The 22191-nt window shown below is 39.9% G+C and overlaps 1 protein-coding gene across 1 annotated transcript in view; it reads right to left on the reverse strand.

Annotated features, from left to right (window-relative positions):
• Positions 1-16976: 16976 nt before the first annotated feature.
• The window catches only part of TM2D1 (TM2 domain containing 1), a 39662-nt gene continuing 34447 nt past the window's right edge, over positions 16977-22191 (reverse strand). The window contains exons 6-7 of the mRNA XM_025357629.1: positions 19329-19458; positions 16977-17285 (exon numbers count right to left, since the gene is read on the reverse strand). Coding sequence (XP_025213414.1) covers positions 19348-19458 — 111 coding nt within the window. The 3' untranslated portion in view covers positions 16977-17285; positions 19329-19347. The remainder of the gene's footprint in view (positions 17286-19328; positions 19459-22191) is intronic.

Here is a 22191-nt window from a genome sequence, read left to right on the forward strand (position 1 = left end):
GAAAATTTACACAGCCTATGTGTCACCATTCTCCCCTCTCACACTTATAGCAAACATTATGTATTGATCCCACCTCTTATTCCCATGATGCTTGAGCTAAGCGTTATAATCCTTTTCAACACAGTGCTATAGATAGGCAGTTGGAACTGGCATGGATGAGGAAAGCAGTTTTCCATATAGTTTCCATAAGTCTGAGTATGAATTATACTTTTTAGGCAAATAGCATCAAAGGTCATGGTGCATGTACAGATTAAAGCTCAGATGCTACTTCCCTTCCCTACTCCCCACCCTAGTGCCCCTATTTTTCACATAGTAGATCCCGAGTAAGTATTTGTTGAATGAGAGAATGTTAGTATAACCTTCACAAATGAGCTGTGTGATCTCTACAAACCAAAGTGACTCAACGAAGTTCCCACCTTTCTTTTTTTTTTTTTTTTTTTGTCTTGCTCTGTCGCCCAAGCTAGAGTGCGGTGGCCTGATCTTGGCTCACTGCAACCTCTGCCTCCCAGATTCAAGCGAGTCTACTGCCTCAGCCTCCCAAGTAGATAGGACTGCAGGTGCTAGCCACCATGCCTGGCTAATTTTTGTATTTTTAGTAGAGACAGGGTTTCACCATGTTGGCCAGACTAGCCTCAAACTCTTGACCTCAGGTCACCTGCCCGCCTTAGCATCCCAAAGTGCTGGGATTACAGGCATGAGCCACTGCACCCAGCTCCAGTCCCACCTTTTAAAATAATAAATAAGCAAAAGGCCAGTTAGAGTGAGCCTCTTGCATTTTAAGAAGCCCATTTCAGCCATAACAGTCCTTTCTGAGCTAAAGGCAAAGTACAAACACATCCAGGCCCCAATTAACAATAATAACCAAAATGTGACATGTTGTCAGGTACTTGGAAAGAGGGAAAACCTTTCCAGCTTTTGTTCTTCTGGTGTTATTAGCCCACTTCTTGGCAGTGATATAGAAGGAAGACTGTGGAGAAGAAAAAAAGTTTGGAGGGAAAGTTTGGGTTCAAAGGAATCAGGTAGAATTAGGTAGAAAATACAGGGTCTAGAGAAGGATATTTTTTGTTCATTTCTGAAAAGGGAACCCAAATAAACACATGATTGATTTGACACTTGGAAATACTATTTTTGGTTTTCTCTCTTTTCCTCAATTTTGCCCCATCAACCAAGGCCCATATCTCTAAGAATTCTGTCAGGTACTTCCCATTCCTGTGTTCATTCTCTTACTTCCTATTTGTGTGAACAAAATCAGATTATGCCTCTGATAATCCTGGAAATTGACCATTGAAAGCATGGATGGCAGAAAAGTAAAGAAAAAACATCTGTGTGTTTATTCCAATGGGTAGAAAGTAAATTTAAAAGGTTACTCCGTTGGGTAGATGATGTCCAAAGTAAACCATTCTCCCTTGCATTCCTTAAAATTACTCACATACAACCTCCATGCTAAAAAGAAATATAAAAGCAATATTGTTCTTTCCTGTTCTCATTCTCACTTGAAAATTGTGTGTCTGGTTTCTATTGGTTTCTCATTGGGAGAGAAATTTTAAGAATACCTCAATTCAATTGCTGTGTATTTACACGCCGAAGTCTGGGGTATGCACAAGCTAACAAGAGCTATGCTAGGGTGGGGTGTGGTGGTTCACACCTGTAATCCCAGCACTTTGAGAGGCTGAGGTGGAGCATTGCTTGAGCCCAGGAGTTTGAGACTAGCCTGGGGAGCACAGTGAGACCCTGTCCCTACAAAAAATTTAAAAATTAGCCAGATGTGGTGGCACATGCCTACTGGTTCCAAGTACTCGCTTGAGCTCGGGAGATCAAGGCTGCAGGGAGCCGTGATCATGCCACTGCACTCTATCCTGAAAGACAGTGCGAGACTCTGTCTCAAAAAGAAAGAACTATGCTACATTCATTTTCTGCTCCTCCATCAGTGAAAAGAGCACTAAGGCCTGGTTAACTGTTAAACATGAGATATTTTTATTTCCCTTCCACATTTTTGGAAACACTATCGTAAGACAGATCCACTGCCGACAGTTTCTCCCTTCGAATGAAAGCAGCGTTAGGGCCAGATATTATTCTTGTGTTTGCAACCCCAGGGACTAAAGCAAGGCCTGACACAGAGTAGGTGATGAGAATGTTTGTTGAACAAATTTGAATGAGTTTTACTTTTTTAGTATGGCAGGCAGAATAAAGGCCCTCTCCAGGGGTGTCCACATCCTAGTGCCCAGAGCATCTGAATATCTTTTTTTTTTTTAAGTATCTTATCTTACATGTCAAAAGAGACTTTGCAGATGTGATTAAGAATTTTGAGATGAGGAAATTACCCTGGATTATCTGGGTAGGCCCAAGGTAATCACAAGGATTCTTATAAATGAAAGAGAGAGGCAGGAGTGTCAGAATCAGTGATAGAGATGTGACAATGGAAGCAGAGGTCAGAGTGGTACGTGGCCATGAACCAAGGAATGTGAGTGGCCCATAGAAGCTGGAAAAGACCAGGAAACCAACTCTCCCCTAGTGCTTCCAGTAGGGCACAGCCCTGCAGGCACTTTCATGCTCAGTGACACCCAATCTAGACTTCTGACCTCCAGACCTGTAAGATAATAAATTTGTATTGTTTGAAACCAGGGAAGTTTGTAGACAGCAATAGGAAATGAGTACAATTAGCACTAACATTAAGAGGCCATATAATAAGTCATTTGTAATGGACAATAACCAAAATGAGAGCCAGCATTTATTGAGCACTTAGGGAGAAGTGCAGTACAAGATGCTTTACAGACATGCCTTATTCTAATTCTCTAAACGAGACCAGAAGACAGGTATTGGCCAGGTGTGGTGGCTCACACCTGTAATCCCAGCACTTTGGGAGGCTAAGGCAGGCGGATTGCTTGAGCTCAGGAGCTTGAAACCAGCCTAAGCAGTAAGGCAAAACTCCAGCTCTACTAAAAATACAAAAATTAGCTGGGTGTGGTGGCCCATGCCTGTAGTCCCAGCTACTTGGGAGGCTGAGGTGGGACGATGACTTGAGACCAGGAGATGGTGGTTACAGTGAGCTGACATCATACCAGTGCACTCCAGCCTGGGTGACAGAGCCAGACTCTGTCTCAGAAAAAAAAGAAAAAAAAAATGTTTTATTATTACTCTTAATTTACAGCTAAGGAAACCATGGTTTAGTAAAGCTAAGTTACTCAATCAAGATCACAGTTAGCAAGTGGCAAAACAAGGATCTGAACTTAGGCAATCTAACTCCATGTCATACTATCTCCCATGTTAGTGCTGAGAGGTGTGAAAAATGGTCTTGAACTATAAGTCAGTCCTGGCCCTCAAGGAACAAATAGAATGGAAAAGACCACCCTAACATAAATGTCAGATTATAGAGAGTATAACACAGATCCTAAATGATCTATGACCTACATTTAATCAGGAAAATGGGAGAAGAAACTGGAATCCTCAGGACTGGATGGAGCTGGACTTGAAAGGGTGCTTGGGTATGGACAGGTACAGTGGAGGTCCCTTATAGACTGGGGAAAGGAATGAGTGAAGGAATATTTGGCGCAAATAAACATGAAAATGGAGAAAGAAAATAATCCACAAAGCCTACCAGGGGGAAAAGTCTGATAAAGAAAAACAAGAAGGCCGGGTGCAGTGGCTCACACCTATAATCCCAGCACTTTAAGGTGGCTGACACCTGAATCCCTGCATTTTGGGAAGCTGAGGTGGGTGGATCACTTGAGTTCAGGAGTTAGAGACCAGCCTGGCCAACATGGCAAGACCTCGTCTCTACTAAAAATACAAAAAATAAGCCAGGCATGGTGCGTGCACTTGTAATCCTAGCTACTTAGGAGGCTGAGGTTGGAGAATCACTTGAACCTGGGAGGCGGAGGTTGCAGTGAGCCGAGACTGCACCACTGCGCTCCAGCCTGGGGGACAGAGGGAGACTCCATCTCGAAAAAGAAAGAAAGAAAAAGAAAAAGAGAAAGAAAGAAAGAAGGAAGGGAGGGAGGGAGGGAGGGAGGGAGGGGGGCAGAGAGAGAGAGAGAGAGACGAAGGAAGGAAGGAAGGAAGGGAGGGAGGGAGGGAGGGAGGGAGAAAGAGGCTGGGCGCGGTGGCTCAAGCCTGTAATCCCAGCACTTTGGGAGGCCGAGACGGGCGGATCACGAGGTCAGGAGATCGAGACCATCCTGGCTGACACGGTGAAACCCTGTCTCTACTAAAAAATACAAAAAATTAGCCGGGCGAGGTGGTGGGCGCCTGTAGTCCCAGCTACTCGGGAGGCTGAGGCAGGAGAATGGCGTAAACCCGGGAGGCGGAGCTTGCAGTGAGCGGAGACTCGCGCCACTGCACTCCAGCCTGGGCGGCAGAGCCAGACTCCGTCAAGAAAGACAGACAGACAGACAGAAAGAAGGAAAGAAGGAAAGGAAGGAAGGAAGGAAGGAAGGAGGGAAGGAAGGGAAGGAAGGGAAGGAAGGGAAGGAAGGGAAGGAAGGGAAGAGGGAAGGAGGGAAGGAGGGAAGGAAGGAAGAAAGGAAGGAAAGAAGGAAGGAAGGAAGGAGAAAAGAAGGAAGGAAGGAAGGAAGGAAGGAGAAAAGAAGATAAAATATTTAATTATTTTATGGGAATGGTAACATTTATGGAGCACCTATTCCACCTAAAGGGCATATTCACATTTGTTATTTCATTTAATGCTCACAAACCCCAACTAAATGAGTATTATTAAGCTTCATTTTTACAAAAGAGGAAATTAAACATCCAGAGAGATTAAGTAATTGCTGCCAGGCACATCACCAGTCAGTTTGATTCTAAAATTCATGTTCTGTCCTTTGTTTCTTTTTGCCCTCATAATAATTTCAGCCCTTCTCTGAGAAGGAGCATGTTTCCATTAAAGTAAGAATGACAGGCAGAGCTGTCTGAAAGAAAAAAAAATTAGAAAGAGTTGCTTCAGAAGGTGGCAAGTTAAAAGCAGTCAAGCCGAAGCTTTCAACCAGTTAGCTGTTCAACGAGCATTTACTGACAATCCCTGTGCTAAGCACCTGGAATAGAGAAATCAAAGCAAAAGGATACCTCAAGGCACCAACTGTTTAGTGAGGGAGACAAATGAGTAAAAAGACCTCCACACCAGCTTCAGATAGGGTTTACTGCTAGGGAGGGAAGGTGGAGAAAGGATTGGGAGGAGTGAAGCTTTACTTATGTCTATAAGCTTGTATTTCTTCAGAGAAATAAGAGAAATCTGAAACAAATATGGCAAATTACTAACATATATTTAATCTCAGTGCTGAGTAGACGGGTGTCTGTTACAATATGCCTCTTCATTGCAGCTTTGCTTTTGGGGTGGGGTGCGGTGGCTCACGCCTGTAATCCCAGCACTTTGGGAGGCTGAGGCAGGTGGATCACCTGAAGGCAGGAGTTTGAGTCCAGCCTGGCCAACATGGTGAAACCCCATTTCTACTAAAAATACAAAAATTAGCTAACTGGGCGTGGTGGTGTGCACCTGTAGTCCTAGCTACCCGGGAGGTTGAGGCGGGAAAATCGCTTAAACCAGGGAGGCAGAGGCTGCAGTGAGCTGAGATTGCACCACTGAACTCCAGCCTGGGCGACAGAGCAAGACACCATCTCAAAATAAATAAATAAATAAATAAGTGTTGTTATTGCTTTTAAAAGAGATTATCATAATATCTAACCAGTGCCATGCTGGAGGGAAGCACAGGATACTAACAAAGGACTGCAGGGGCAGCTAACCCAACTTAAAGAGGAATTGGACACAGCCATAAAAAGGAATGAAATTATGTCCTTTGTGCAACATGGAAGCAGCTGGAGGCCATTATCCTAAGTGCATTAACACAGGAACAGAAAATCAAATACCACATGTTCTCACTTACGAGTGGGAGCTAAACTTTAGGTACTCGTGGACATAAAGACGGCAAGAATGGACACTGGGAACTGCTAGAGTGGAGAGGGAGAGGAGGGCAAAGGTGGAAAAACTACCTATTGAGTACTATGCTCCCTTCCTGGATGACGGATCAATTGCACCCAAACCTCAGTATCACGCAATATACTCATGTAACAAACCTGCACATGTACCCCTGAATCAAAAATAAAAGTTGAAATTATAAAGTTTTTTAAAAAAAGGAATTAGAAAAAGCAAGCAAACAGCTTCTCCCCTACAGCCTCCAGAGGGACAGAGCCCTGCTGTTACTTTTGTTTTAGCCTACTGAGACCAGATTTGGACTTCTAACCTCTGACCACATCTTCAAGAACCTGAAGGAAATCCTTACAAGGAGGTGAGCAGAGCAGTGTCAGAACAAGCAGCAGCAGTAAGCAAAATTCTTAGGCTAAAAGAGACCAAGGCACATTCCAGTCATCTCGAGGGTCAGCAGACCAAGTACTCACTGTGAGGGGACAGGGCAGGGTGGCTGGGACTCAATCAGGATAAACCTTTTAAGCCAGAAAAAAGGAATCTGGATTTTATCTTAAATGACATAGGTAGCTTCTTGAAGGTTTTAAGCAGGAGATAGAGATGATCGCTTTCTTTTCAGAACCATCAGTCTGGTATGGTAGGAGTAGGAAGAGTGACAGGAAGGTGGAGCTCTGGCCAGGTAACCAAGGCAGGAGTTTATCAGAGGATCCTAGATGAGAGATATTCAGGAGCCTGAAATACAGGGTTGCAATGAGGATGAAGTAATGATTTCAGAGTATTTATGAGGTGGAATTAAGTTTGGTGATCCATCCAAGGTAGGAAGAAAATGGCACCAAAGATAACTTCTGGGCTTCTTTCTTGGTGGACGTGCTGCCATTTCCCCTGTCATAATTATTAAGGGGGAAATAAGTTTACAATTGAGGATGAGTTTTCAACAAGTGTTGCTGGGACAACTGGATATCCACACAGAAAAAAATCCCCTGTCATAATTATTAAGGGAAAAATAAGTTTACAAATAAGGATGAGTTTTCAACAGATGTTGCTGGGACAACTGGATATCCACATAGAAAAAGTGAATTTACATGTAGACCTTTCACAAAAATTAACTCAAAATGAATCACAGACCTAAATGTGAGACACAAAGCTATAAAACTCCTAGAAGAAAACATAGAAGAAAATCTAGATGTTCTTGTGTTTGGTGATGACTTTTTAGATACAACACCAAAGGCACCATTCATGAAAGAGATAATTCATAAGCTGGACATCATTAAAATTCAAAATTTCTGCTCTGCAAAGGTTACTTCCAAGAGAATGAAAAGACAAACCACAGACTGGGGGGAAATACTTGCAAAAGACATATTTGGTAAAGAACTGTTATACAAAACATACAAAAAAACCTTTAAAACTCAACAATAAGAAAATAGGGGCCAGGCGCTGTGGCTCACACCTGTAATCCCAGCACTTTGGGAGGCCGAGGTGGGTGGATTACGAGGTCAGGAGTTCAAGACCAGCCTGGCCAAGATGGTGAAACCCCATCTCTACTAAAAATACAAAAATTAGCTGGACATGGTGGCAGGTACCTGCAATCATAGCTATTCAGGAGGCTGAGGCCGAGAATTGCTTAAACTTGGGAGGCAGAGGTTGCAGTGAGCTGAGATTGTACCACTGCACTCCAGCCTGGGTGACAGAACGAGACTCCGTCTCAAAAAAAAAAGAAAAAAAAAAAAGAAGAAAAAAAAAGAGAGAGAAAAAGTTAGCTAGGCACAGTGGCTCATGCCTGTAGTCCTAGCTATTTGGGAATCTGAAGTGGGAGGACTGCTTGGATTGCTTGAGCCCAGGTGTTGGAGTTTACAGTGAACTCTGATCATGCCACTACACTCCAGCCTGGACAATAGAGTGAAACCCTACCTTTAAAAAATACAAAAATCAGAAAACATGAATAAAAAATGGGCCAAAGTCTATTAAAAATAATAGACACCTTACCAAAGAAGTATACAGATGACATACAGGCATACGAAAAGACGCTCTACATCATATGTCATCAGCGAAATGCAAATTAAAACGACCATGAGATACCATTACACGCCTATTAGAATAGCCAAAATCCAGCACATTGACAACACCAAATTCTGGAGAGGATGTGTAGCAACAGGAACTCTCATTCATTGCTTATGGGAATGCAAAATGTTAACAGATATTCTGAAAGACAGATTGGCAGTCTCTTATAAAACTAAACTTGTTCTCATCATGTGATTCAGCAATCATGCTCCTTGGTATTTACTCAAAGGAACTGAAAATTTATGTCCACACAAAAACCTGCACATAGACGTCTATAGCAGCTTTATTCATAATTGGCAAAACTTAGAAGCAACCAAGATGTCCTTCAGTAGGTGAATGGAAAATAAACTGTGGTACATGCAGTCAATGGAATATGATTCAGTGATAAAAAGAACTGAGTTGTCAAGCCATGAAAAGACACAAAAGAAACTTAAATGCATATTACTAAGTGAAAGGAGCCAGTCTGAAAAGCGTACATACTATATAATTTCTACATACGACATTCTTGAAAAGGCAAAACTATGGAGATAGTAAAAAAATCAGTGGTTGCCAGGAGTGGGGGTGGGGAGGGATGAATAAGCAGAGCACAGATGATGTTAAGGGCAGTGAAACTATTTCTATATGACTCTATAATAGTTGTTCCATGTCATTATACATTTGTCCAAAACCACAGAATATACACCAAGAGTGAACCCTAATGTAAACTGTGGACTCTGGGTGACAATGATGTGTCGACGTACGCTTATCAATTGTAATAAATATAGCACTGTAGTAGGGATCTTGATAGTGGTGGGAGGGGGGTATGCATGCGTGGAGATAGTGGAAAATCTATGTACTTCCTACTAAATTTTGCTGTGAACCTAAAACTGCTCTAAATAATAAAGTCTATTATTTAAGGGGAAAAAAAAACAGATGAGAACAATTTTGAAAATGTTACATATAGGTCCTGAGGAAATAGAAACAGACGTGTTAATGGGTAGTTTGGTATTATTACGTCATTCCCGATTGACAGATAACAGCCTCAGAGAGATGAAGTATCTTGTCCAAGGTCACACAGCACACTAACAGGCAGAGGGTAGAATCTGATCTAAGAAAGTTTGACTCTGTTGTCCACATAAGTGACCATATGTGAAAGGAGGTTTTGAGGCCTATATTTGTTTCCCATTTTTGCTGCTCCAGACTACCAGATATTTGGTGCCTTAAAACAACACAAATTTATTATCTTATAGTTCTGGAGGTACAGAATTTCAAAATGAGTCTCACTGAGCTCAGGAGAAAGTTTTATAAGCCTTCTTGAGGCTCTATGGGAGAATCTGTTTCCTTGCCTTTCTGAGCTTCCTTTTAGAGGCCAGCTGCATTCCTTGGCTCATGGCCTCCTCCCACCTTCAAAGCAGTAATCACATCACTGTGACCTCTGTGTCTACTGTTACATTTCTTCTTCTGACCAAGGTACATCATAATTAAACTTCTGAAAACCAAAGAAAAAAAAAATTTAAAAGCCAGAGAGAAATGACGCACTGCCTGTAGAGGAACACCAATTAGTAAGAGGATGGATTTTTCATCTGAAAGCATAAAGGCCAGGAAGAAATGACACAACAGTTTTCAAGTGCTGAAAGAAAAGAACTTTCAGTTATGCATCTTATATCTGGTGACATTATCCTTCAGAAATGGAAGGGGAATAAAGTTATTCACACATGAAGGAAAACTAAGAAAATTAGTTGCCATTAAACTCACCCTTCAAGAATAGCTAAAGTAAACTCTCCAAACAGAGAGAAAATAACAGAATAAGGCTGAGAACTTTGGAAATTAAAAGAACAAGAACAGAATGGATAAATATTGGGTAAATATAGCAGACTAACTTCCCTTCATAAGTTTCTTATATCATATTTGGTAGGTGAAGCAAAATTTTTTTATTTGAGGTTGAGTCTTACTCTTGTCTCCCAGGCTGGAATACAATGTAGCGTGATCTCGGCTCACTGCAACCTCCGCCTCCTGGATTCAAGTGATTCTCTTAGCCCCTCGAGTAGCTGGGATTACAGGTGTGAGCCACAGAAACCCAGAGAAGAAAAATTTTTAAATAGCCTACAGGTGCTACTAAGTGAGGCAAAATTTGTAACACTATCTGATATGGTGGTGCTCAATATATGTAGAGGAAATACTTGAGACAACTGTATTTTAGAAATGGGAAGCACAAAGGGACCTAAATGGAAGTAAGCTTTCCATACTTAAAGGGGTAAAGTGTTGACACCAGTAGAGGGTGATAAATTACATATCTATATTGCAATGGTTAGAGAGATCACTAAAAAAATTATGTAGGGCAATATGCTCAAAAGCATTATAAATAGAGGAAAATTAATTTTTTTAAGTTCAAGTAATGCCCAGAAGGCAAAAAGGAAAAACAGAAGAATGAAAAACAGAGGGAGGAAACAGTAAAGAAGTAATAAAATGGCAAACTTAAGCCTCAATATATCAATAATTAATTTAAGTGCAAGTGGCCTAAATACACTAATTAAAAGACAGAGATTAGCAGAATAGGGGAAAAATGATCCAACAATATAACTGCCTATAAGAAACTCACTTTGAACATAACAACTGTATTAGTTTCCTATTGCTGTTATAACAAATTACCATAAACTTAGTGGCTTAAAATAACATATTTATTATCTCACAGCTCTGGCAACAGTAGACTCGATAAATATTTTTGGTACATTCATACAATGGAATACTCTACCATAATAATGAGTGAAAGAAGCCAAACATACGAAGTTCTAAAACAGGCAAAACAAATCTATGGTGATAGACTCATAAAAGAGTGATATCCATGAGGGGTGGTTGCTGACTAGGAAGGAATACAAGAGAATTTTCTGGACTGCTAGAAATGTTATCTTGAACTGGATGGGGGTTAAATGGGTGTGTACACAGGCAGAAATTTATCAAGTTTTATACTTAAGATTTGGGCATTGTATACATACCTCAATAGAATATTTTATTTATTTATTTATTTATTTAGAGATGGAGTTTGGCTCTTGTTGCCCAGTCTGGAGTGCACTGATGCAATCTCGACTCACTGCAACCTCCGCCTCCTGGGTTCAAGCGATTCTCCTGCTTCAGTCTCCCAAGTATCTGAGATTACAGGCATGTGCCACCACGTCTCGCTAATTCTTTATTTATAGCAGAGACAGGGGTTTCACCATGTTGGTCAGGTTGGTCTAGAACTCCTGACGTCAGGTGATCCACCCGCCTCAGCCTCCCAAAGTGCTGGGATTATAGGCATGAACCACTGCACCCAGAATATTCTTTTTAAAATGAAGCCATTAGGCTTTTCTAAGATTGTCTTTCCTTTTTGATGACAAACTCCAGTGGGGAAATTATTAAAACATGAGACAGATATATGGCCAGTTGTCCACCCAGAGAGGGCATAAAAGGGAGGTGATATAGTATAGTGATTAGGAGGATGGGCTTAGGAGTCACAAACCTGGTTTTAAGTGTCATTTGCTGGCTGTGTAATCTTACTCAAGATATTTGATCTCTCTAACCTTCAGTTTAATTATGTATATAATATGGATATATAAATGGCTGTACTGACCTTGTAGGAGCATTGGAAATACATAAGACAAAAAATACAAAAATCTTAAAAACAATCAGTTATTACATACTGTGTGCCACACGCTGTGGAATATATCACTTAACCCTATGACAACTGCATGGGAAGGATACTAACATGTCCATTTTAAGAATTAAGAAACTAAGATCCAAAGAGTTTGGTCTTAAGAAGTGGCAGGTGTGTCTGATCCTAAAGTCCATGAATTTAAGCATTACCCTTTATGGTATACTTGGATGAATAGGTGGGTGGATATTAAAAAACTGAATCAGAAACTAGCCTGAGTTCCGCAGAGGGGCACAATATTTAACTAAAGCTTCTGTTAACATGTTAAGGGCTAGCCAATAATATCTATAGCATAAAAGACCTTTATCACTGGAAGGGAAACTAATTGTCCTGTCTCATGAGGTGATTTATAGGGATTAAGTGAAATAATCAGGTCAGGAGAGTACATAGCAAATAATAGGCAATTTAGTAGCTTCCTTTAATTATTTCTAATAATCTACTCCCTGATCTTTTATCAGGAACCACCTCTAGAAACCACCCATTCAAAGAGAGAATTTTAATGTTTATAAAATATTTGAGCAGAGCCCTGACTAAGGAAGAACGTCATGTAACATGGGAAAGAGTCCTCCAGGCAAAGGAAAGAGCGAGTAAAAAATCTTGAGGTAGACCTTGTGGGGTGGCTCACGCCTGTGATCCTAGCACTTTGGGAGGCCGAGGCGGGTGGATCACTTGACGTCAGGAGTTCAAGACCAGCCTGGCCAATATGGTGAAACCCCATCGCTACTAAAAATACAAAAATTAGTCGAGCGTGGTGGCATGTCCCTGTAATCCCAGCTACTCAGGAGGCTAAGGCTGGAGAATTGCTTGAAACCAGGAGGTGGAGGTTGCAGTGAGCCAAGGTCACGTGCCACTGCACTCTAGCCTAGGCAACAGAGCAAGGCTCTAAAAAAAAAAAAAAACAAAAAAAAAACCAATTGATGTAGAAATTGGGTTGGGTGCTCAGGCTGGTGGCCTGTAATCCCAGCACTTTGGGTGGCTGAGGCAGGAGGCATGGTTGAGGCCGAGAGTGCAAGACCAACCTGACAAACATAGTGAAGCCCTGTCTCTATGAAAAAAAAAAAAACAACAACAAAAAGGAATTGATATGGCACATTTGAAGCACGACAGAAGCCACTGGAGAATAAGCAGAACAGTGGCATGTTCTCATTTATTTTTTATCATTTTGGCTGCTGTGTGGAGAATATAATGTAGGAGGACAAGAGCAGAAGAGGTGCATAGTAGGTCAATAAATAGCTGAGAATGAATAAACAATAAATTTGCTTTTTTTTTTTTTTTTTTTTTTTTGAGACGGAGTCTTGCTCTGTCACCCAGGCTGGAGTGCAGTGGCCGGATCTCAGCTCACTGCAAGCTCCTCCTCCCGGGTTCACTCCATTCTCCTGCCTCAGCCTCCTGAGTAGCTGGGACTACAGGCGCCCGCCACCTCGCCCGGCTAGTTTGTTTTTTGTTTTTTGTTTTTTTTTTTTTTTTTGTATTTTTTAGTAGAGACGGGGTTTCACCGTGTTAGCCAGGATGGTTTCCATCTCCTGACCTCGTGATCCGCCCGTCTCGGCCTCCCAAAGTGCTGGGATTACAGGCTTGAGCCACCGCGCCCGGCCAAATTTACTTCTTTTGAATACCTTTTAAAAGGTTCAAAACACTTTTGTGTGTGTGTGTGTGTGTGTGTGTGTGTGTGTGAGACGGAGTCTCGCTCTGTTGCCCAGTCTGCAGTGCAGTGGCACGTTCTCGGCTCACTGCAACCTCCGCCTCCCGGGTTCACGCCATTCTCCTGCCTCAGCCTCCCGAGTAGCTGGGACTACAGGCGCCCGCCACCATGCCCAGCTAATTTTTGGTATTTTTAGTAGAGACGGAGTTTCACTGTGTTAGTCAAGATGGTCTCGATCTCCTGACCTCGTGATCCGCCCGCCTCGGCCTCCCAAAGTGCTGGGATTAGAGCCAAGAGCCACCACGCCCAGCCTTCAAAACACTTATTAAAAACAATTTTTGTTATGTCTTGAACCATTTCACTCCAATAGTTTGCCTCAGTGACAAATCACACAGAGAAGTCACGCCATTCTCCTTAATGTTTCTCATAGCACAATAATAGGTGAATTACATAATCTATTCAGAATCAGTCGAATTTTGAGGTTTTTCTAAAAATCAAAGATAGGATCTTGAGCCTTCATAATCATAGCATCTTAAATACAAAATTACTTCACATGATAAAAAGTTCCAAACACCACACTTTAGTCTAGAGTATTCTGGTAAAACGTTTTTCTTTGGCATATGCAGCCCAAATAGCTCTAACCTTGATCATTTTTCAAGTTGTAATCTCCACATGCTTGGCATATTCTGATAACATTGACAGGTTAAAAGCAACACTCTGTTGTATGCATAGTGATTGCTTGCAATTAACCATAATTTAGGCTGAAAAGTAGGCTGATCAGCTGCCTCACAGCAACATTTTAAAACTTATTAAATATCTCCAGTGAACTTTAGATGAAAAAGCAACAAAAACAAAATCTGTAACATTTCCACTTTTTCTTACATAGAATCTTAAAGGAGTGAAGCTGCCAATAAGACTAAATCTTGATTTAAAAAAAGACATTTTTGGCCCATATTACATCCAGTAACTGCAGATATGGATAAAGATAATGGAGATATGAAAAACAGGTAAACAATGTCCAAAGGAAGTGTCTTATCCTCCTTTTGTCAAAGAGATTTTTGAGCCCACTGGCATTTTATTTTAGAAACAACCATACTATATAGCCCAGAGTGCAGAACCTCTTGCAAGTTCCAGACAGACCTCACCAGTACTTGAGGCCATTATCCTGTTCTTTTAAAATGTGTTCAATACACAATTAGTATCTGCCATTTAATTGTTCAACATTACCTGACACGTCACTACCTCTATTTATATGAGGGATTAAGAATGGTTACGTGCTCAGTCACAAAATAAGTGACGAGAAACAGAATGCAAACTCAGGACTCAGAATATGTCTATACTTTTCTTATCATCCCATGCTGCTTGGATGCCAGACCTCTAATATGGCATCCTACCTTTTCCTTTTAAATGTATCTATCAGGTGGGGTGTGGTGGCTCATGCCTGTAATCCCAACACTTTGGGAGGCCAAGGCGGGAGGATTGCTTCAGGCCAGGAGTTCAACATGGTGAAATCCCATCTAAGATACAAAAATTAGTGGGGTGTGGTGGCACGTGTCTATAATCCCAGCTACTTGGGAGGCTGAGGCAGGAGAATCGTTTGAACCCAGGAGAATGGAGGTTGCAGTGAGCCAAGATTGTGCCATTGCACGCCAGCCTGGGCAACAAGAGTGAAACTCCATTGGCAAAAACAAAAACAAAAACAAACAAACCCCAAACCACTATTTCTTTTATACTCTTAGCAGTTCCATGAACAAATCCTGGCCACAAAACAGAATCTTTAAAATAAGCAATATTTCTGGGTACATAGGTACTTCTGGAAATTATACTAATCCTTTAGGCAAAAGCAGTATCATTTGTACATCACTGCTACAAGGTACTAAACGTTTCTATATGATTGAAAGAATCCTTCCCATTCTGCCTTAAAAGGCTTAGCAGTAATAAAGAATGACTGAGCTAATCCATCTCACAATTTTGGTCACTGATCTAAAACCAGGGTTAACATATAAAACATCGGACACAGAGGGTTTAACATATAATTCATATTCATACATACTACTAACAAGTTGTCATAATAGTGCTCAGTGAAAGAAAAAAAAGTTGACAAAGAATTTAAATGCATTCACATGAGTTTATTAAAAAATCTGTTAAAGAATTACATATTAGGCAACAGAATTAGGCAAACTAGAAGTGTTCTTGTTGTAAATTTAGGAAACTAAAGTGAAAATAAAGTCTAAAGGCTTAATAATGTATTGTGAAGGGACTTTGTTTCTGTACTTCCTCAACAACCCTTTAAGAGTATAGCTTATTTGAATAAATACTTTTTAGCATCACCTGCTTTGAAACAGACTTACTGCCTGGCCAAGCTAATGACTGTAGCTATTATGCAAGGATCAAGATTACTTTTCAAAATTTGACTGCAGGTATTTCTTTTTCTTTTCTTTTCTTTTTTTTTTTTTTTTTTGAGACAGAGTCTCGCTCTGTCACCCAGGCTCGAGTGCATTGGCACAATCTCAGCTCACTGCAACCTCCGCCTCCAGGGTTCAAGTGATTCTTCTGCTTCAGCCTCCCGAGTAGGTATTTCTTATATAGTTGAACTAATCTGACTGTGGAAACATGACTTAGTCTGGGCTTAGATGATACTAAAGTATCATTTGGGCTTAGATGATACTACAAAGCACTGTCTGCAACCTAAAGGAACTCAGGGACACTAGAAAATGGTATCTACCAACCAGTTTAACTGTGACCAAAAATACCACGGTGAAACAGTAAGTCACAAGAGAATATAAACTTCTAAAGGGCGGGGATTTTGTTCACTCCTGCATTCCCCCATATAGATCAGGCCTCCCACTTGGTGGACAAGCAAACTTGTTCAAACATCTCTTTGAACAAATCAAAGAGATGTTCCTGGTGTACATTAGGGGGGCAACCAAATTCTTTCATATATTAATATTTAAAAATCTCCCACCAACTTGAGAAGTTACTACTGAATGATTTACATATGATGAAGCTAATTATACTATACTATCCACTTTTGAGGAAAATGTGACAAAAAATTATGGTTTTTACTCTTGAGGAGCACTGACACTAGTAATTTTGAAATTGGTATGCCTGTTCCTAAAGAAAAAGTGGGATAGTATTCTGGGACGTAACATTTCATGTATTTCCATCTTCTTAAAACCCCTCTAAACATGGTAAGAAAAACCAGTGCTAACATACAGGTGCTGCTTTTTTCAGGCACTGGTACATCACTTAAGGCACCTGTGCTGGCATCTGCCCGCTGCTGCTCACAGATGGAAGACATTAATCATCTGTTTGGTGCTCCCACCTTGTCCATCCAGCTTCAACTATAACTGCAGTGAGCTCGATGAGTCAGCATCTGGTCTTCCAAAAGCTAGTGTAGCACTCCCAAAGCAAAAAAGGAAAGAGTTCACACTTCAGAGGCCTGAATCAATGCCAGAAGTGTATATGTTGCCTCAAGGTTTCACAGACTCCCTAATGATCTTTAGCTCCCTGGATACCAAGGCAAAGACAGATCTGAAAGCTGCAGAAAAACAGGTGGGTGTCATACACAGGACTGAAGCCCCAGGCAATATAAATGGTATTTGTTCACACCACGGATTAACTGCTTTGAAGGATCAAAATGGGTAAGACAGCTACATTCAACATTTAAGAAGATTTTCTCAATAACAAAGCACTAAAAATGTGAATAAGTTATACTTTTATTTTTCAGAAACAAAATGACAAGTGGCAACTTGCCTTTGTAAAAGATTAAAGAGTATCAGAGTAATAAGCTATCTCTCACAGAGACAGAAGCCTGAGAAACACTATTATACAGCTCTCAAAGGAAGTCCTATTAAATAAATCTCACAATAATATACTTTTAACTAAATCAACAAAACAAAAACCACAAAAAATTATACAGAACTCATAAAATGGTATATGAATGAAAAAGAGAAATCTTTAAATCCAGACACTAGAAGTTCTCTATTAAAATCAAGGACGCTCAAATCCTAAAACAGAAAAAAGAAATAGTTAAAACACAATATTTTTTAATAGTCGAATGAGGTTATTGCAGATGTACATTTTAACATTTCATTTGCTCAATATATATTTTTCTCACTCTTGGAGCACTTCTGTATAATGCAGAGATTACATGAGTGATAATGCAGATACTGGCCTTCCTAATGGGCCCTTCAGGTTTTAAGTTTCAAATCTGACTCTGGAATCCCACCTAAATGTTTACATAATAGGCTACAAATAATGAGATTCCTCTTAAAATTACTTTTGCTTAATTTTTACACACTATGGTTTAGAAACAATCTACTTTTGAAAGAGACACAATTTACAGTATGAATAATAAAAGTTACATGAAACTACACAATCCTTCTCATAAGACAGGAGAAACAATTTCCAAAACAAAAATGCCTAATACAAAATGATACAGTTGACTGGAGCTGGGGTAGGATGGGAGAAAGAGAACCACCATGTAACAGAATGTATGGAAGACCTAGATTCTAGTTTCACTTTTGCACTAATCAGTTGTGTGTCTTAGTCTCAATTTCCTTAGCTCTTGATTTTTTTTTCCTGGTTAAGAAGATGTAGATGGATCTCTAAGCTTTATTTTAATTTTAAGGTTCAAAGACTTATAGTTTATAAGATTTCGAAAACCTTTTGGACAATCAGTTGAATAAATTCCTTACATCTTGAGGGTGTGTCACTGTTCAATCCCATGACAATAACTACAAGGCATATCCATAATTTTACTGTTAGAAAAGAAAAAAATCCACCTAAAGGGCAAAAGTATACTTCATATCCTGTTTCTGTTCTACAAGACAGAAAACAAATGTCTATTCTCTTGCTGGTCTCTAGAAGCAGTCTTTGAGACAGAGTTGACTGAAAACCCTAGAACTAGGATAATGGTTAAGATATCTACCCTGTATTTCTCTCTGCCTGTCTGTGTCTATGAAAGCTGCTAGACAGCTGCTAGACAGTTCAAAGTGAACTATTACATAAAAGCTACCCTTCACCTTACATGATATATAGGATTTCTCTATTACAGAGAATAATTATACCAGGAAATGGTTTTCCTGATATTCTACCAAAATCCTGAGTAAAATTTGCATTATTGGAAGATTGTTAGAATAGACTAATGTATGGTAATTGAGATTTTAAAAACCTTGTAGTAGCAGAGTTCTAGAAAACCAGAGTTGAACCAGGAAAAAGGATGGTATCTCTGACTTCAGCAGATTTATCACTTATTTAAAGCTGAGGCCAGCCAGGCACAGTGGCTCAAGCCTATAATCCCAGCACTTTGGGAGGCCGAGGCAGGTGGATTACCTGAAGAGTTCGAGACTAGCCTGACTAAAATGGCGAAACCCTGTATCTACTAAAAATACAAGTTACCCGGGCATGGTGGTGTGTGCCTGTAGTCCCAGCTACTGGGGAGGCTGAGGCATGAGAATTGCTTGAACCTGGGAGGCAGACGTTGCAGTGAGCCGAGATCGAGCCACTGCACTCCAGCCTGGGCGGCAGAGCAAGACTCAGTCTCCAAAAAAAAAAAAGATAAAGCTGAGGCCAATTAATAATTCTTATGGGCAGAGCCAAACTTCAGGTTAGAAGAAGGACTTACAGGGAATTCAGGCTTTGGACTCTATCAGTATCTATTTTCAGTTTCAGGGAAGGAGAACCAAAGAAGGAAGTTAAAGATTATACTGACCCTTAGAGGGATGGGCAGCAGAAATATCTGCTATACTGAACTATTTACAGCACATACTTTCATCATAACCATCATATAATAAATGCCTTTTTGCTTTGATGTTACTTTTTTGTGAACTTTGTCCTTTAACCATATGCACTGCAAAGAGTCTGAAGTGGGAACCGTAGGAGCCATAAGCGTGGACTAAAATGCTTTTCAAAGGATTGAAGATGCTTCAGGCATAGGGGGACCTGAGAGGTTTATATGGTCTCTTAAAATTTTCTATGGTCCTAAAATTCTCATAATTTTATATGAATAATATACTACTATATTATATATATATATATATATCACTTACTGTTTCTTTTAAAAAATATTTATGGATATAATTGCGTTTTTCTATATGTTTCATTAGTAATACTTAGTCTTGTAAGTCTGGTTCCGTAGTAATCTATGATGTAACTACTTCCATCTGAAGGTCCAACAATCTAAAAGAGACAAAATTTCAAAATTATTCATTTTACAGAAGATATTTCACAACACTTTGAGTTTACTTTTCTCAGTTGTTAATAAAAGTATTTCAGAAGCAACAGAAATCCAGCTCTAACCTAAGCAAAAACAGGTAATTTAGTGGCTCATGTACCTGAAAAGAATGCTGGGATAGCTCAAAGGATCAAAAGAAAAGCTGCAGGCACCAAGGACTGAATTCTGTGCTCCCTGAGGCCCTTGGCTTCCCTGCCTCCTTGCTTAGCTCTGCTTGTCTTCATTCTGCAGAGTGGCACTCTAACTAATTGCCAACAGCTCGAGAGTCACATATTCCCGGCTCAGCAGCTCCTAATAAAGAAAGTAAAATTTTCTTCCCCAATGTTTATATACCAATTCCAGGGAAAGACTTTTATTGATCTGCTTGGTTTTTATGCCTACTGTGGACAAACCTACTATATCCACGGGAACAGATTTAATGATTGGCCAGGCCAGGCCGCCTGTGGGAGATGAGGTAGTATCATTGACAGTCCTGCCAGAACCACCTGGAATGGAAAAGGAAGAGGTAGGAAAAACAACACACGTTCACTACCATCATCTTGTCCACTTAATCACATATGTGACAATCTAGTTAACGTAATCTCTATAAATTATCCTCTAAGGTAGCAATCTTCAAACTGTAGCCTTAAAGGTGGACAAAGATTTACCAAGGTGTATGTGGGCCCAGAGGGGAAATCAATCTTGAGATCTTAATTCCCTAAATACTCTTTGTAAAACAAATCTGCCTGATACCATGCTACAGTGGAAGCATCCTGTCAGTTTTCCCTTCCCACTTCTCCTCACTGTGGTCATTTCTCCCACTTGTTAATAGTAAAGCATACCTACCATCCAGGATACCCCGAGTCTTATGATGGACTATTTCCCTGAGGTGTGAAAGCCTCTGAAGTGCCAAACAAAGGGATAACTCAAAATATTGGATTTAGGGAACGATCCTTTACTCAAAGGTCCAAAAATATATTCTGCTGTATCTGTTCCAAAGATGCATTTCCAATAACATTTTACATCTTTTTGCTTAAAAATAATTTGCAACATGTTTATGCTGTTTTGATCAACTGTGTATCATTATTATAATGACAATCCAAAAAAAAATCACAGAAAATTTTTAAATATTTTAATTTTAATGAATAAGATGATTAGTAGGAAGATTTCTTTGTTTTTTTTTTTTTTTTTTTTTTTTTTGGATACAGGATCTCAGTCACCCAGGCTGGAGTGCAGTGGCATGATCTTGACTCACTGCAACCTCCCCCTCCTGGGCTCTAGCGATCCTCTCACCTCAGCCTCCCAAGTAGCTGGGACCTCAGGTGTGCGCCATCATGCCCAGCTAATTTTGTTTTTGTATTTTTTTGTAGAGACAGGGTTTCACTATGTTGAACAGGCTGGTCTCAAACTCCCAGTACTAGGATAATGGTTAAGAACATCAACTGATCTGCCTGCTTTGGCCTCCCAAAGTGCTGGGATTAGGGCATGAGCCAATGTGCCCAGCCTAGTAGGAAGCTTTTAAACATAAAACTGTATTATGTTAGGATAAAATTCTGTAGAAGAGGAATAAAAATAAAGGAAGAAAAGAAGCAACGTAAAAATTATAATGGTTAGTGAAGAGTTCACGCACATCTTTTTAAAGTAGGTGATATTTAAAATCCTATATTTATATTATGTTGGAGACATTTCAAAATTGATGTAACACTTTTATTTAAATATGTAAATATTTGCAGACTAGAAGTTATATCCTTTGCAACTATTTAAACTTATGATAGAAAACTTAAATGTCAATTTAAAAATATATGGAGAGTATGGACTTTGTTTTTAAAATCGAAGGACACTGCCATAAAGCATTCCTCATTTTAAAAATAAATTTGATCTTAAAACTATTCAACAAATATTTAATCCCATGATATTCCAGATTCTATGCTAGACATTATACACAGTGAATAAAATACCATCTCTGCTAACAGGGAACTTATTCTAGTGAACTACACGTTAATATTCAAGTAGTACTTACAAAGCACGTATGTGCCACACACCATGCCAGGTGCTATTATGCACATTGACTTACTTGTTAAAGATTAAATTGATTTGGCTTGACACTTTTTTATGAATTTACATAAAAATTAACTATAATCCCCACACTCTGGGAGGCCAAGGCAGGAAGACTGCTTGAAGCCAGAAGTTTGAGACCAGTGTGGGCAAAAAAGCAAGAACTTTGCCTCTACAAAAAAAAAAAAGAAAACAAAATATTAGCCAGGTGCCATGGCGTGCACTTGTAGTCTCAGCTACTTGAGAGGCTAAGGTAGGAGGATTGCTTGAGCCCAAGAGTTCAAGGTTGCAGTGAGCTATGATCACACCACTGCACTCCAGCCTGGATGACAGAACGCAACCCTATTTAAATAACCAAATTAAGTCAGTGTGGTAAAGCACTAAACTGAAAGGAAAACTTGGAAGAGAAAGCTGTCTCTTTCTATAACTAGCTGCAGGATCAAATAATTTATTCCTTCCTGGATCTCAATTTTTCTTATTGATTATAATGAAGAATAGAATAAGCTGATTGGTACAGTATTTTTAAAGTTTTAATGTCTTCTATGACTACAAGATTTAGATACAAAGACCTCAGCTTAAGCCACTACCAAGTATCATCAACACACTTTTCTATGAACTATCTGGTCACACAAGAAACTGTTTTA

Source organism: Theropithecus gelada, chromosome 1, assembly GCF_003255815.1.
Source record: "Theropithecus gelada isolate Dixy chromosome 1, Tgel_1.0, whole genome shotgun sequence".
In the NCBI taxonomy this organism is placed as follows: domain Eukaryota; kingdom Metazoa; phylum Chordata; class Mammalia; order Primates; family Cercopithecidae; genus Theropithecus; species Theropithecus gelada.